The 16,722-nt window shown below is 35.6% G+C and overlaps 4 protein-coding genes across 6 annotated transcripts; 2 read left to right on the forward strand and 2 right to left on the reverse strand.

Moving 5' to 3' along the window:
- The first annotated feature begins 405 nt into the window (after positions 1-405).
- On the forward strand, positions 406-1,688 carry LOC146945372 (uncharacterized). The gene is made up of 3 exons (XM_085748061.1): positions 406-524; positions 587-865; positions 1,250-1,688. The coding sequence occupies exons 1-3, from the start codon at positions 406-408 to the stop codon at positions 1,686-1,688; spliced, it is 837 nt and encodes a 278-aa protein (XP_085604187.1).
- A 1,363-nt stretch (positions 1,689-3,051) lies between these two features.
- On the forward strand, positions 3,052-9,494 carry LOC146945373 (lipase class 3 family protein). Of its 2 annotated transcripts, none has more exons than XM_085743709.1 (7): positions 3,052-3,553; positions 3,700-3,897; positions 5,980-6,252; positions 6,528-6,630; positions 7,124-7,242; positions 7,784-7,960; positions 8,486-9,494. In XM_085743709.1, the coding sequence occupies exons 1-7, from the start codon at positions 3,257-3,259 to the stop codon at positions 9,233-9,235; spliced, it is 1,917 nt and encodes a 638-aa protein (XP_085599835.1). In that variant the 5' UTR covers positions 3,052-3,256; the 3' UTR covers positions 9,236-9,494. The 2 variants fall into 2 exon arrangements, with proteins under 2 accessions (XP_085599835.1, XP_085599836.1); XM_085743710.1 differs by having other exon boundaries at positions 8,489-9,494.
- LOC146945374 (uncharacterized) lies at positions 9,395-11,763 on the reverse strand. Of its 2 annotated transcripts, none has more exons than XM_085743713.1 (8): positions 11,457-11,763; positions 11,243-11,373; positions 10,935-11,012; positions 10,777-10,821; positions 10,538-10,582; positions 10,370-10,421; positions 10,066-10,162; positions 9,395-9,813 (listed from the first exon to the last, which is right to left on the reverse strand). In XM_085743713.1, the coding sequence occupies exons 1-8, from the start codon at positions 11,725-11,727 to the stop codon at positions 9,648-9,650; spliced, it is 885 nt and encodes a 294-aa protein (XP_085599839.1). In that variant the 5' UTR covers positions 11,728-11,763; the 3' UTR covers positions 9,395-9,647. The 2 variants fall into 2 exon arrangements, with proteins under 2 accessions (XP_085599839.1, XP_085599840.1); XM_085743714.1 differs by having other exon boundaries at positions 10,021-10,162.
- A 288-nt stretch (positions 11,764-12,051) lies between these two features.
- LOC146945375 (putative protein phosphatase 2C 34) lies at positions 12,052-16,476 on the reverse strand. Its single transcript, XM_085743712.1, has 5 exons — positions 15,543-16,476; positions 14,613-14,921; positions 13,678-13,795; positions 13,189-13,412; positions 12,052-12,484 (listed from the first exon to the last, which is right to left on the reverse strand). The coding sequence occupies exons 1-5, from the start codon at positions 15,786-15,788 to the stop codon at positions 12,272-12,274; spliced, it is 1,110 nt and encodes a 369-aa protein (XP_085599838.1). The 5' UTR covers positions 15,789-16,476; the 3' UTR covers positions 12,052-12,271.
- Positions 16,477-16,722: the final 246 nt, after the last annotated feature.

Below are 16,722 nucleotides of genomic sequence, written 5' to 3' on the forward strand. Positions count from 1 at the left end.
TTCATTCCTATCCTCTCGTCTTTTTTTTTTTTTTGAAGAAAATATTTTCTACCATATCAATGATCTTACGGGTTAAAGATTATTTATTGGTCTCTATTATAGTTGAGAAAACCCGTGTGACACACGGGTCAAAAGTCTAGTTATTTCTATTATTCTTTTTAGAAAAGAGTTATGCTAAAAAGTTGTTTTATTAATGCAAAATATTTATTTTTAGTTTTTTAACATGAGCTTTTGTGACATAATTTAGCATAATTCAAATTTAATTTTTTTTGGATGGTATATTAGTGGTGAACGAGAAAGTTGATGAGGCGCGCGTTTACACAAGAGATATTGTTATTTAAAGTGGATTTTGAAAAGGCGTATGATTCGGTGGATTTACATTATTTCGACATTGTTATGCATAAAATGAATTTTCCGACTCTTTGGAGGAAGTGGATGTCTGAATGTGTTGGAACAACAACGGCTTCGGTGTTGGTAAATGGTTGTCCTACTGATAATTTCCCATGGAAAGGGGTTGCGTCAAGGTGACCCCCTTTCCGCGTTTCTCTTTTTGTTGGTTGTCGAAGTTTTTAATGTGTTGATGAAGTCGCTATTGGAATGCAGACCTCTGTCTTTCTCATCTTCAATTTGCTGATGACACATTGATTATTGGTGAGAAGAGTTGGGCGAATGTGCGCTCTATGCGGGCGGTTTTGATGATTTTCGAACAGGTGTCGGGTCTGAAGGTTAATTTCCAAAAAATCATGTTGACGGGAGTTAATGTTTCGGACTCTTGGTTGTATGAGGCTTCTATGGTGTTGAATTGTCAAGTGGGAGCTTTTCCCTTTGTGTATTTGGGGCTGCCTATTGGATGGGATCCACAGAGGTTGGACTTTTGGAAAGCGGTTATGGACCGTATTATTACTAGATTGTCGAACTGGAAAAGCAAATTTCTCTCGTTTGGTGGTCGCCTAATTCTCTTGAAATCTATCATGTCATCTCTTCCGGTTTACTTTCTTTCCTTCTTCAGGGCATCCACAAGTATAGTTTCTTCCATTGAATCTTTATTTTAAAAAAATTCTTAGGGGGGGGGGGGTGAGGACTTTTGGAAAATTGCTTGGTTTGATTGAAATACTGTTTGTTCACCGAAGGAGGAGGGTGGCTTAGGTGTGAGGAAGTTGCGTGAAATTAATTTTTCTTTGTTGGGGAAGTGGTGTTGGCGGTTGTTGGTAGATAAGAATGGGTTATGGTATTGAGTCTTAAAGGCTAGGTACGCCAAGGATGGGGTGGTTGAAGGAAGGGGGAGGAATAACTCGTCGTGGTGGAGGATGGTGTCTGGTATACGAGGCGGTGTATGGTTGTGGGAGGAGAGTTGGTTCGATGACAATGTGCGTAGGGTGGTTGGAGGAAGTAATACATACTTTTGGATAGATAAATGGGTGGGGGGTGCTCCTTTACGAGTGCAATTTCCTCGCATTTTTGATCTAGCTGAAAACATATGGGTGACGGTGCAGGAGATGGAGAGGAAAGGGTGGGAGGATGGAGGTGGTGCCTGGATGTGGAGGGGGCGCCTTTTAGTTTGGGAGGAGGAGACGATTACAGAGTGTTCAACTGTGCTACATAATATTGTTTTGCAGGAACATACTCATGACAGGTGGCGGTGGATCCTTGATCCTGTTGACGGTTATTTCGTCAAGGGGACTTACTAGTATCTTACGACGGTGGATGCATCTCAGGAGCGTGGTTTGTTCGACGTTATTCGTCAAAGGTTTCAGTGTTTGCTAGGAGACTTCTTCGAAATAGACTTCCAACTAAAGACAATCTTGTTCGTCGGCAAGTCCTTCATCACGATGACATGTCCTATGTTGGAGGTTGCGGTTCCTTCGAGATGATGTTTCATCTTCTTTTTGATTGTGACATCTTTGGCAACGTGTGGCATCTCCTATACGGTGGCTCGACATCTCTTTCATACCACCAGATACGGTTCACGATCACCTTCATCAGTTTGGTCATATGGCAGGGTTACCGTGATTTACACATTCTTTCCTGAAAATAATCTGGTTAGCTTGTGTCTGGGTTATTTGGAAGGAAAGGAACAACATGATTTTTAAGCAACAGGCTTTGGATCCGGATCAGCTAGCGGACAAGGTCAAGTTTGTGTCTTTCCTATGGCTAAAGGCCAATATGCACACTTTTGCTTTCAGTTATCATGACTGGTGGCGACACTCTTTCCATTGTTTGGGTGTTATGGTGTAGTCTTCGTTTTTGTTATTATTTCGTTGTGTTTTTTTTTTTGGCAACAGACACTTAACTTTGTATTTTGGTTTTCTTTTGCATACATTGTGCGAGGTGAATCACTCTTGGTGTTTTAATATATATATATATATATATTCCATTTTGGCTTGTTCAAAAAAAAATCAAATTTAATTTAAGGCTAAAGTGCAACTTTGACCCCTTATCTTTCAAAAAGTTGCGATTTTGGCCCCCTAACTTTGAAAACTACAATTTTGACCCCTTAACTTTGAAAACTGCTGAGAAGGTGACACGTGTCCTAAAAAAGGGGCCATTTTGAAAAGGTAAGGGGTCATAATCGCAACATTTTGAAAAGATAAGGGGTCAAAAGACATATTTCCCTTATGTTAGGGGGCTAAAAGAGCATATTTCCTTAAACATGGGGGGCCAAAATTGTAGTTTTCAAAGTTAGGGGGCCAAAATCGCAATTTTTTGAAAGATAGGGGGCCAAAGTTGCACTTTAGCCTTAATTTAATTATTGTAAAAAGAATACACGAAAATTTAATTAGTCAAAAAAATAAAACACTAAGATGCGACAGCTTTTACCATGATATTATTATTTTTTCGTTTTACTTAAAAGTTTTGTTAAAAAATTCTTTACTTGTTATTCTATTGTCATCATCCTTAACGTGCCCACTCTCTCACTTCATCATCACCGATTTCTCCCCAATTTACCCCCACCGCAATCCAAAACTACACAAACCACCAAGGGCACTATCGTCAATTCACAAAAACACTATACCAAAGCTTCTTGTTCACATTGTCGTGTATGTTCCTTCCAAAGTGGTAATAATCAGAAAAACAAAACACACTTCTCTGTTTATCCTCTCTGTTCTTTTTCCGATTTCACACAATCGCACGCAAACTCAAAATCCAAAAACCTTAAATTCTCAACCTTTATCGAAAACCCATTATTTTCCACCCAAGAAAAATTCAATTTTGGTGTTGTTCTTGATTTCTTGATCTCCGACACGCCGGAGTTTTGATGGCGGCCGGGACAATGGCGACGGCGGCCGGAGCTGCGGTGATGTTGTATTATGTGAGTAGAAGATTGGTGAAGAAGGAAGAGGAGGAAGAAGAGGATCACGGCGACGGCGATGTGTCGAAATTGAGTAGATTAAGGAGGAGGAGGATTTCCCGGCGACCTGCTCAGGCGCCGGCGACTTTGCTTGAATCGATCGTGACGCTTTCGGAGACTTTAAGGTTTACTTATTCTGAAACTCTTGGGAAATGGCCTATTGGTGATTTAGCTTTTGGGATCAATTACTTCATGAGAAAACAGGTTCAATTTCTGAAAATTAAGCTTTTTTGTGTTTTTGTGATTTTGGGTTTTAGAAAAGTGCTTTTTTTAGTTTAGCTTAGATTGTTGTTGAAAAGAATGAAATTTGAGTAAGTTATGTGAGTGATGTTTGGTTTGTTGAATTGTAGGGTAATTTGGCAGTTGCTAGTGTATATGCTGGAAGTGATTGTGTTGAACTAAAAGGAGATGAAATTATTGTGGAATTGTATGAGCTATTAAGGTTGTTAACATTGTGTATGCTTTTTTCCAAGAAGCCATTTCCTGTGTTTTTAGATTCAGCTGGATTTACACTTGATGATGTTCTTATACAGAAGCCTAAAGCTGGGGTATGATTTTATTTGCAATTATGCAATCTCTGCTTTATGTACTCCCTCCGGTCTTAATTACAAGAGACATCTGGGTCAACTAAAGTTGATGTATCTGGTTAAAAAATTGGACCAGATACATCAACGTTTGTTGATCAGAATATCTCTTATAAATAGGACTGTAGGGGGTATTTGTTTATTGTTTTATATAGTATATTTTATGTTTTTGGGTGATGAGGGGTGGAGGGGATTAAGACAAATCATAGACACACATAGGCTCAGAGTTAGCATCTCAGATAGGTTTAGAGATTGTGGTCTTATTTTCATCAATGTTTAGAAGGACATGCTAATGAAAATGACATTTGCTTCTACATTTTGAGTTTTGACCACTGTTTTTTCCCCTTTTATGGGATTAGAATTTAGATATGGCATATGAGTTTTGTTGTTTGGTAGTGGAATTGGATATGCTCTTGTACTAACAAGAGGAGTGAATGTCCTAGTTGGTCCCTTAATATGTATGGTTCTGGTGCGCTGATTCCTAAATTACGAAATTAACAAGTACATCTTTGGAATTGTGAATTGTTGGTTATTTAGTCCAGACAATAATTTAAATAAGTCCCTAAAGTTAAATACATAAAATGAAATTGCTCACTAAAAAATGACTTATGAATGTCAAGTTAGTTTGCATATCTGTCACTATTAGCTAAAACTCAAAATTCTATCAGAAAGGTAAGTGTGACTAAAATGTTTGACAGTTTACAACTTCAGGGATATTTTTGTCAATTCCTTAATTTTAGGGACCAACTTGACAATATCCTACAATTTCATGTACAAAAATGAGGTTTTGAAACCTGAATTTTAAATGAAATAAATATAAGATGTATTTTAACAGAGTTGAGTTCATAGGATGTTACAAGTTTGTATATGAAACAAGGCTACTGCTTTTTATATTCTCCCAGAAGATGCTACCGTTATCTTTGCCCTGTTTCTACTTCCTTTGCTGGGGCTTTTTTTGGGTCTCTGCTATCTTTTTCAATACACTGTTTGTAATACTACAGTCTTGAGTTTTGGAAGAGCATACACTGATCTGTTCAAGTAATCAGCAGCACTCTGTTTGTCTAATAAAATAAAATAAAACAAGCAAACACTTTAATATTTTGAATTATGATATATTGAATTGTAAATTCCCTATAAAATTATAATCCGGGATATTCATTTTATGCTATCACCATTCGAGGTTTCAGCATAAATTCTCTCAGACTAGAGCAATGCTGTAATAGAATAGTGAGGTAGATGTGATTGCCCATGTATGAATTGAGATGCAGCAACTATGAAGCACGGACACCTGACACAACACTGACACGTCTACACCAATAAATTTTTTAGAAAATGACATAATTCAGTGTAATCACAAGTGCCGGTCTCATTATATCTTACCCTGAATTATATTAAATTAAATGATAGACTGTTTAAATCTAAATCTCTCCTGGTGGTTTGATCTATAATTTTCTGTCTCCCTCTACGTCTTACTACTGGACTATTTTTCTTGTTCTTCCCCATTGGTGCTTCTATTGGCATTCTCTAGTCTCGACACGTTACCAACCACCAATACTCAGTCATCTTTTCGTCAATTGGAGCTACCTTTACTTTTTTCTGATGATTTCATTTTTACTCCTATCTTTTCTTATGTGGCCACTCATTCATCATATCATCCTCATATGTGCAAAATACCCACCCGGCATTTACTCCTGTCTAATATTGCAGGTTATATGGATGTTAAAATTTTCTCACAAGTTTAAGTGGTACTTGTCTTTTTCCATTTACCTCGGAAGCCTATGTCTATGTATGAAATGGTGGTTACTATTTGTATTGTTGATATCGTTGTGTTATACATGCTCTGTCTAACCTTTGTTTTAATTTAGAAATTATTGTGGCTTCATTTGCATGTTTTAGTCATTAAGTCTTGCAAAATATGCTCTATTTTTTCATGGAAACATTAGTATCGTACTCTTTTTGTTCCTATTTCACTTTCAACCACTATATCAGCATGTTTTCATTAGTTTTTTCTGCAATTTGATGGTATGGCATGGCATCTTTCTGCAGCTTCTGAAGCCCGCGTTCACAATTATACGCGATACACAGTCAAAATGTTTACTTCTATTGATCCGGGGAACTCATAGCATAAAAGACACACTGACAGCTGCAACTGGTGCTGTCGTGCCCTTCCACCATTCGGTTTTAAATGATGGTGGGATAAGCAACTTGGTTTTAGGATATGCACACTGTGGTATGGTTGCTGCTGCTCGGTGGATTGCAAAGCTCTGTACTCCTACCCTACTTAAGGCTCTTGGTGAATGTCCAGATTTCAACGTCAAGGTATTGTTCTTATACTCTATCTGGAAGAACTGTCATTTTGGACATCACTATACACTGAATGGAAAATTTACTCAGTACTAATGGACATTTTCTAGTTTCTCGTGTTTCCCTTTATTTTGTACTTATGCCATGTCATTTTAGACTCCATTTTCTTTCATTATTTCTTTTTTCGTTTCAAAAATGTATTTTATCTTCTATTTTATTCTGTGTGACTAGCATATACATGCTTGTGTAAGTACATTTACTAAATACTTTTAATTTCTATCTTTGCGTAGATTGTTGGGCACTCACTTGGCGGTGGTACTGCCGCACTGTTGACATATATTCTTAGAGAGCAGAAAGAGTTCTCCTCAAGCACTTGTGTCACATTTGCCCCAGGTATGTCGTTATACTGCATTATCTATGAATTTTTTTATTCTGTTGACTAATTACATAATTCTTTTTAATATTTTATTCCTTTGACTCTTATCATAGCCAACCACTTAGTGGGATAAAACTTGGTTGTTGTGTTGTATTCTTATGACTTTATCACATGATCTTGATTAATTGTGCTTTGACTTTGAACATGTTCTGACTTTTTCTCAGCGGTGATGAATATTTCAGACTATTTTAGCACATTCTTATTGTGAAGCATGAGATGTATTGTGGCTATGCAGTTTATATTTATATTCTTAATAAATACTAAAGGGGAGATGAGTGAAGAACGTTTTTCATTTATGATACTTATTTAATTTGAAATTCGTGGGCTACCATACCATTATATTTGTCCATGATTTTAATAGATAACTTTTAAGGCATTGAATTTTCTCTAATAGCACTTCTTGTCATAGTACCTTCGCTAATTCCTTCTATCATAATTGTCAATTTGCAGCTGCTTGTATGACATGGGAGTTAGCAGAATCGGGAAAGCACTTTATCACTACCATTATAAATGGTTCCGACTTAGTGCCCACATTTTCAACTTCCTCTATTGATGATCTCCGATCTGAGGTGCTGCAGCTTTTCTTCCATCTTGAGATGGTTTCACTAGGCATTAATGATTAATATTTAAAACATCATTTTCACCTCTAATCTTTGGTAAGATTTTTTATATTAATATTCCCACACTACGGAAACACCAATAACAATCCTCGAAATATATGGTTTTCACGTTAGAGATCCTCGATTGAGGACTCACATGAATAGAAAATAGTTGAGGATTTTTATTCGTTTTTCCCCATTTTGTGGGGAATATTGTGAAAAATCTTGTCAAGGCTGTTGATGAAAATGGGGATCTTTATTCATTTACTCAAAACATTAATGTGGATGTTTATTACCAAGTTTGGGGAGTGTTCATTGCCACTCTTCTGTTTCTAGTGTCACTCTCAACTAATTTGGTCCAAAAATATCATCCGTGTTAATCAAACTGGTAATAATTTTGAAAAATTATATAAATTTATTTATATAGGTGGCAAAAGAGACATGGTTGCAATAATCATTCTCAATGTATGATGTAATGTGTCCTTTTCTTACTTAAGTTGGCTTTCATCAGGTCACCGCATCGTCTTGGTTGAATGATTTACGGGATCAGGTTGAACATACAAAGGTCCTTAATGTTGTCTACCGCTCTGCAACTGCACTTGGATCTCGCCTACCGACTATATCTAGTGCAAAAGCTAGAGTAGCTGGTGCTGGTGCTATTCTGTGGCCAGTAACCAGTGGCACTCAGGTAGCTTCATCTCCATCCTCCATAATCTCTAATTTACATTCATGGCATGCAGCACATAGTGGTCTTTGAGATATAATTTGAAATGGGATTTGAGAATTTGTTAATGAGGGATTTGAATTGGGATTTGAGATATACAATAATAAATATTAGAGTAGTTGACGTAGTTAGGGAAGTTATTATTTAAGAAAAGGTAGATTTAGAAAAGGTATCATTGATCATTTTTTAAATTGTGAAATAGAGTAGCGGGAAACCCTTGGAGGAGATATTTATATCCTATTCTTTTCTATTTCTTAATAAAAATGATTTTCTCTTGGCAAGAGTTTGTAGTTATCCATATGTGCATAATATGAAGTGATGAATATTGATCAATTGATCATCACACTCCATCTTTACATGGGATTTGTAGTTATCCATGTTGAGTCTTGCAATTATTTGATATATAATGTGTCTGTGATCTTATGAATGCCTTTTTTTTCTTTTTTTTTTTTTTTTTTTTTTTTTTTTTTTTTTTTTTTTTTATACTAGCAGGTTATGATGAAGCGTGCACAAAGTGTTGCAGAAGCTGTTGTCAGAACTCGCTCGTCGTTGTCATCATGGTCTTGCATGAGTGCCCGCCGCCGAAATGTTGGTCCGTCACCAAACTCTGATACAGAAGAATCAACTGACGTTTCTCTATTATCTCAGAGAATAGCCGGGTCTCTTTTGACCAAAGAGACAGCAACACCGTCTGTGCTTACAGATGAACACAATTCCACAAGCGGAGGATCAGGCCATGATGACACAGATGAAGAGGAACAACTCATTCCTCCTAACCAAGACATTGCCACGTCCGCTGTAGATGACATAACAGAAGGCCAGTTATGGTATGAACTGGAGAAGGAGCTTCAAAAACAAGATGACACCATTGACATTCATGATCAGGAAGAAGAGGCAGCAGCAGCAAAAGAGATCACTGAAGAAGAAAATCAACTTGCCGATGCTGCAGAATGCAGTAATTCAATCACAACATCCGATAACTTAGATAACCATCGATTTTACCCGCCAGGCAGAATCATGCATATTGTATCTATGCCTTCATCTGATAGTTCAGATTCAAATTCTGATGATCCTATAGAAGAACGTGTCTCCTTATATGAAACACCGAGGGAGCTGTACAGCAAACTCAGGCTTTCAAAAACAATGATAAATGACCATTACATGCCAATGTATAAGAAGATGATGGAGTTATTAATCCGGGATCTAGAGAAAGATAGCAGTTCTAATAGTTTAATGTGACAAACAAGTTCCTTTGGAAAGTTATTAGATAATATATAGATTTCAGTTTTTTTATAAAATATTTATCTCAATGCTTCCTTCCTCAAGAGTCTTGATAGGATATTTCCTTCTGTATATACACACAACGAATTATTGAAGCATTGATTATGTACACCATAATAGGTAAAAGCTGAGATGGATATTTCTTTCTTAAAGAAGAAAGTTGTACACACACCCTCGTGTGTTATGTTTAATGTTATTCTTAAGCTTGATTGCAAAACTTACAGCAAGTCAGAGAAATAGCATATGAATGTATTATTAATGTAGTATATATCTTGTTTTTCTATTAACATGAAAATGTTTAAGCCCATTTTCCATTCCTTGACATTGAGACATCAAATGACAGTAAAAACTGAATGTTGAATTGAAATTATCAACCACCATAACGGAACTTGAGGGATTCAGGGGGCTCCTCTTCCATTATACCAGAGCCTGCTGTTGCCAAGTACTCGCGAATGGTTGTTTTACGGTCAGCAAGGTAGGTGTGATCCAGAAAATTGTTGTAAGCTGTGTCACCTAGATTCTTTGCAGCTAGTACACTACAAAAAAATGGTTTGTTCAGTCATGGTACTACATGGTTCATTGAAAATTGAAACTATAATAGAAAACAAATGTATCAAGAGGAAAACAGTAAGAAGTATCTCACAAAAACAACAAAAGAAAACAAACTAGAAAGAAGAGCAATGTTGCCCGTGAATGTGTAACTTGGGTGATGAAGAAATTTCTAACAGGAAAAAAAAGCTAACCAGTGTCGAAGATAACAAATAGGCTTTCATCCAGAAAATGCTTACCAGTGTCGAAGATAGACACGGCAAGGAAAAACATCATCTCTCCAGATTTTATCAATATTCCATCGTCCATATTGCTGAAATAAAATTTCCTTATTTCCTGAGCAGAATCAAAATGCAAACTTATATAAATTGAAAAGTAAAGACAATATAAAAAGAAACTATCTAGGAATGGCATGCTTGAAAAGATTTTCACAATAACCTTCTATGTGAAACAAAATAATCACCCACAATATATGATGGGAGGAAATCACTATCACACTATTACACTCTTATCCTTACTAATCAAAGATGAACTTAGAATTACCTTTGCATCTAATGTTGAAAAATTCCTCATCACTATAACGTGCACAAAGGACCTGGGAAAAATGATACATTTGCTAGTTAAACAACCAATGTTATGTTTCTTGTGATGCAATGCAATAACAAAATTTGCATATATGCTTAGCTACTACAAAATTTGATCACCACATACCGCTGGAAAATCAAAAGACTTGCCATCAAGAGTTTCAGGAAGAACCTAAGACAAACAAAGAACTGAAAATCTCAAACCCTGTATAAAAAGATCATTAATTTAAGTTAGAATCTGCATTGAATTTGACAGACTCAGTGAGCCTCTGTGATTTTGTCAAACCCAAAGTGATTCCAAACATGCACCAAGGCGGCAAAAACGTAACACAATGCTAAAAATTTAGAACGTCAGTATTGGCTTACAGCGAGAAACCGAAACTCAACCTCCCTCTTGATAAAATCTGGAATCTGATACAATCAAATCAATAAAAAATTAGCTCCAATTCTCAATCAAAGAATACTCTGAAAAAACATGAATAGAATCTAAAATTGAACAACTCAATGCTAATATATCACTATACCTCTGATTTTCTTATCTCAAAAACTGTTACTACAAGAGTTTCTCCTTCACATGGCTCCACACTCAAGCTCGAAATCTCCTAATAAATTTTCAATCAAAACAAACTAAAACAAATCAAAAATCAAATCTATGAAGCACGAACATAGACGACAACAACAATATCGACACTGACAATGATTTGCGAAAATAACATAATTAAATGTAACTACACATGTCAGTATTATGTTGAGTCAGACATAATAGATATTTTAATGATCAGAAGTGTCGGTGCTACAGAGAATACAAACGAGTAAGTAACAATTAACAAACCATAGTTTCTGGCTTCGCAATGCCACGTTCAAAGAAAACAGGAGCAACATGAGCGAAAACACGGCGAAAGTGATTCAATTTCGCGGTTCTGAAATTGATCAAATCAGGAAAAGTGCTTCTGGCACTTCGTTCTGCAATTCAAAAAAAAAAAACGTTAACCGATGAAGAAGAAGAAAGAATGAGAGATGAGAATGAAGGAAGTTAGTTAGCGTACCAGAGAGGAGAGAACCGAAGCCGCAAATGGAGATATGATCATCGGGAGAGAGGAGAGAGTTGAAATCAGAGTCGGAATTGAGTTCGGTGAAGGTAAGGGGAGAAGATGACATGGCGGAGAGAGAGAATTGTTGGCGGTGGCGGGTTTTTGGAAGAGAGATAAAGGAAGGTGAGGTGAGAGAAAGGGTGGCGCGTTGATGGGACGCGCGTGGAGCGAGTGGGGGGATGGGGAATTTGTGTGGTAAGGTTAATGAAGAGAAGGTGATGTTCATAGTAGGGGATATGCTGGAAGTGAACTGACACTTGTTTCCTGTTATTTGGTTTTAATTACGATTTATTTTTTTTTTATATTTTTCTTTTTGGATAGAAAATGTTAATGGGTTTCAATTATGAACCTAAAACATTTGTCAAAACAAAATTATGCTCTTGAAAACATGACAATCTCATGTCTCATATATATAAGAAAAGATTCTTTCTCTAGATTTAAAATATATGAGACAATATTCTCCTCATTTATTTAACGGTAACAATAACGGTAACAGTAAAAGACACTTTACAAAATCTACTCTATAAATACTTAACCTTCTTTCATAATGTTCACATCATTCTCATAATATTTATTTATATTTTCATAATGACTAAATGTTTTCTTCTATGCATCACTCTACTTGTCGTTGTTTTGTTCCTTATTAATATTATCAATATTGAAGAATTTGGTGATTATTTTGGGCGTAAATGCCGATAAATGCCTATGCATTGTGTAGTAAAGGAAATATCAATGATTCAATGACCACTTTAATCACCTATTAACCATTTTTATTCAACAACTTTTGTGGTTTGAGGGACTTGTTGTGAAGGGGGAGAGTGAAAGAAGAGACAAATAGCTGATATATCATCAATTGCAATGCCTTTTCTCTTAAGTTTCCATTCATGTGTGGCACATTTTACTAGCCTATCAGCTGCTTTTTCTCTATTTAGTGTTGAAGCAACAATTTTCATAGCTGCTTGGTTGGATATAACATCCCATACCTGAGATGAAAACAAGCAGAAATTACATCAACAATTTCATATTTTGATGCCTTCAATTATGTTAATAGGAGGAATAGGATTGCTCATTGTATCATCGTGAATTACTAAAAATCACTATGTTTGTTCTCCCCAAAGAAATAAGAAACCGTTTGATCGAGGGTTGAGTATCTCAACTCGTTTGAACTAAAGGTCAAAGAGTTAAAATATCGGAATTCAAACCCTGTTGAGGAGAAAATACTAACATAATTAATATAGTAACACTTGTCTATTAAAAAATAGTCTTTGATCATCCATATGTGTAGGTCACATTGGCCGAACCGCCTAAATTGTGCTATAATTTGGTTTATTTTCTTTCCTCTAAACGATCACATGACCTAATATCATTTCATTGCCACTTAACCAACCTAGCATGTATGACTCTATTCATCGGGTGCATGTTTGGAACCACAATTAGTTTGATAATATCACGGTAGAAAATGATTTTGTCGAAGCTCCAAAATGTAGCTTTTGTTAACATTACCATGTCACAACATGATTCTATCAAACTCACCGTCAATCCAAACATGCATTGAGTCGGTTTCAACAATTTCGTGTGTTTGTGAAGCAATTTCATTTCAAGTTTTAAATACTTTTTCTTTCTATTTTTTTTAAGAAGACAAGTATAAATTAGGTCATTGAAATCTTAAAGGATATAAGATGCATACCCCATCAGTTGCCAAGATGACAAATTGATCCATAGTAGTGAGTTTTCTTTGTGTCACATCTGGTACTGAGATTAGTCCAAAGTCTTTTACACAATAATCACCAAATGCTCTTGATATTGCTAGTCCTGGACTCTTACCATTTGGCATCCAAACTCTATACACTCCTGGTTCATCTTCCATACAAAATACTCTCCCATTTGATTCCATTATGCGCTCTGCTTCATCTGAAATTAACAAGAACAACACTCAAATTTCCTCAATAACACACAACACTCACTTTTGTCAGGATCTGCTGCCGTAAACAAAAGACACAGTTACACACATTTTTATATCTCGACTGTTAATTTGATATTGGACGATTAAAATTACACAATAACAAAATCAGTCTAATGCTATCTCGGATGCTAATCTGAGATTTTATGGTTGAGATCGGAAACTGTGTAATGCAGATCTTTATGTGAGGGTGTGTAAAAATTAGAGTATATATACGTGGTAAATTTGGCTTCAAGTCAGTGGTAAGCTGAATAGGAGTCAATGTGCCATTCTCTGAAGTGGTTGCTAAGACAGCTCTAGAATCACCAACATTTGCTATAATGAGATATTCACCCTGAAACATCAAGAATACTAACTTAGGATGCGTTTAATTTGCAAAAAAGTGAAACTCCAAACTTGTTATTTCATTGATTTAAAATGGTCATAGTAGTAGAGAATGTCACCGACAAAATTGTATGGTCTTTCCAAGTAATGTCATAGATCAATATGTTATTGATTCACTATTTATTCAAAACTTGCTACGGAAAATATGCAAACAACAACAGTAACAGCAACAACCAAGCCTTAAGGAAAACATACATAACTATTTACACGAGAACGACAAACGCCAAAGGAAACAGATAAATAAATGCATACAAGATCACAAACAATTAATCATAGCATTCGGCTAATTATGTCTAGATCTTCAAAAGCATAATGACTGATGTAGCTTTTTTTGTTATGCAATACTTAGAATTACAAAATTGTTCAGATTACAAGTTTACCTTCGCAACCCTTACCCTCATAGTTGAAACTCAACATACTAATAGGTCAGTGATAGAGGGCAGGCATTCTCGCCTAGCTATGCTCAGTGAGATTTCCGCTCTACTCGCTACACTCAAGCATATGTCCACTTATCAGTGAATATAATCCATACTCAACAATGAATAATTTATTTTCTCTCTATTCTTGCCTCATTATTATAGTGAGACTTTGCACAATGATAAGGTTACTCCCTTCTTGTTGGTTACAAGTTCAAGTTGTGCACACGTCCTACAAAGGATAAGGTTGCATATATCGAACGCTTTACCAAACCATTTTAAGATACAGCAGAGAAGTAATCAAAATATCAATTTTTGTAGATACAATATCAGATGTTACGGATGATTAACCTGTTTGATAACTGTCAAAGCTGTAGTTCCACTTTGAAAGGAATCAATTGCAGTATGCTGCTTTAGATCCTGATCAATTGCAGCGAAAGTCTTTATGTAGGACTGCTTCCATATATCATATATATGGAGATTCATGTCTGTTTCCATCTTAAAACTCAGGTCAAGTGGTTTTTCAGCCAGATTTTCCTGCCAATTGCAAAGCAAAAAAGTTGGCAGCATTTTTCGGACCCTTTTCGATACAAAATGTCCCCAAGGTCCATGTCCATCGAAAACTCCACACAAAATAATGTCCTCTTGGCATCCAAATTCCTAGCATCAGAAACAATGTAGAATATATAAATATCATTTTATATGCTAATCAAACTTTTCAAGGTTTTTGTCCCAGTTATGCAGAACAAGATAATATATATTGCGCAAAGTCCAAGTCACACATAGCTCAGAGATAAGAGCTGAATAGAATATTTAATCATTAGGCAATTCTTGCCGTACAAGTTAGTTTTGCGGTGATCAAAGCCGAAAGGGTTTGCTTGAATTGGTTTATTTGAGCTTATCTACTAACATAATTACTTATGATATTGTTTTGCAAAGCGGGATGTTTGCCTCTCGGATTCGGAAAGGGCTCGCCTAATTGATTCAAAAAATGCTACTAAACTACTTTAGTACATCTAATGTTACTGAAACAGCTTATGACATAACATCTCTATAAGCTGTTTTCAAGTTATTTTCATAAGCTCTCTAGGATAGCTTATGAAAACAGCTTATAACTGATGTGAAAATAGTTTGGCTTCATTTATCTTCTGTTATAAAAATATTCTATACATAAATACTTAACAATAAGTGTTTATGCTATATGCGCTTAATTAAACTGTTCTTCCAAATAGAGCTAAAATCATAGACAATGAAATTTGGAAACTGAATATTTAGGCATACCTCCCAAACAATAAGACAATCCTGATTGAATCCTTTCTGACCCTTTTTAGTGAACACACAGGAAAAATTGTTGGACTTGTCGGACTTTACAATTCCAGATGAATTCAACAACATTTCATTCTTTCTTGCTTCCTTTGCCATTGCTTCCACAACTTTCCTTGCATCATCATCCTTTCCATAACTCTTATCTTTATTCAAAGACATAGTTCTTGAAATAAAATTGACAAGAGATGGAATAGAAACCATGGCCACTACATTGTAAATCAAGAGTGGCAGATTATATATACACTGCCAGAAAGTTGAACTCTTTATTATGTTTCTGTTATAGCAGAAACGCAAAGATTGAAAAACCACTTAGTAGTCGCCAACAACAATCATAATAGATTCTTTTCAATAAATAGTTATAGCATATCAGTACTTATATCTACAAGCTTTTTCGACGAACAAAATGAAATAAAGTCAAACTACTTTCTTTCATATAAGTTATAAGTTGTTTTCAATAGCTATCATGGGGAACTTATGGAAATAAGCTAAAAACAGTTTACACAAACTAACCGAAATAGTCAGTCTCATAAGTGTTTATGCCAGTAGATATGCTCAAATAAGTCGATTCAAACAAACCCTAAATATATAAATTTCATCATGGACAATAATTTTAGAGCATCCCAACTACAAAATGCATGTTTAAAACAATCATTCAAGCTATCTCAAAATATAATCAAGATTTTGATTATTCAATGAAATCCATGTTTGAATAAATGAAAGCATAATAAAGGGTAACTTGCATGCCTGAGAAATGAATGACCAAGACCAAGTCTTATCTGAAGCCAGAACTTGAGAAACTGAAAGATGATTCCTCTGAAGCAATATATATTACTCAGACTCAGTGAACACAAAATTTATGCACAACTAAACAGCCAACTTTGTGTAACTTGTAATGTACGGTGGTGGCTAATGGTAGGTTTTATAAGATACAAAACAGAAGGGCTTTTTAGGCAATGAAAAGTGATTAAAAATGTCATGATCAACATCATACCATAATCCATATGGTAGCCAACTTTAGGGGTATAAATAATAAATAATAATTAGATAGATAGCAAAATGAGTAATATATTATTTCCACAATTCAGAGCTTACAAGGTCTATTTTGATACGAGGTCGGCATTTAACAAATATATAC

The sequence above is a fragment of the Medicago sativa genome, chromosome 2, assembly GCF_051527215.1.
Source record: "Medicago sativa cultivar Bolivia chromosome 2, Bolivia_mono, whole genome shotgun sequence".
Taxonomy (NCBI): domain Eukaryota; kingdom Viridiplantae; phylum Streptophyta; class Magnoliopsida; order Fabales; family Fabaceae; genus Medicago; species Medicago sativa.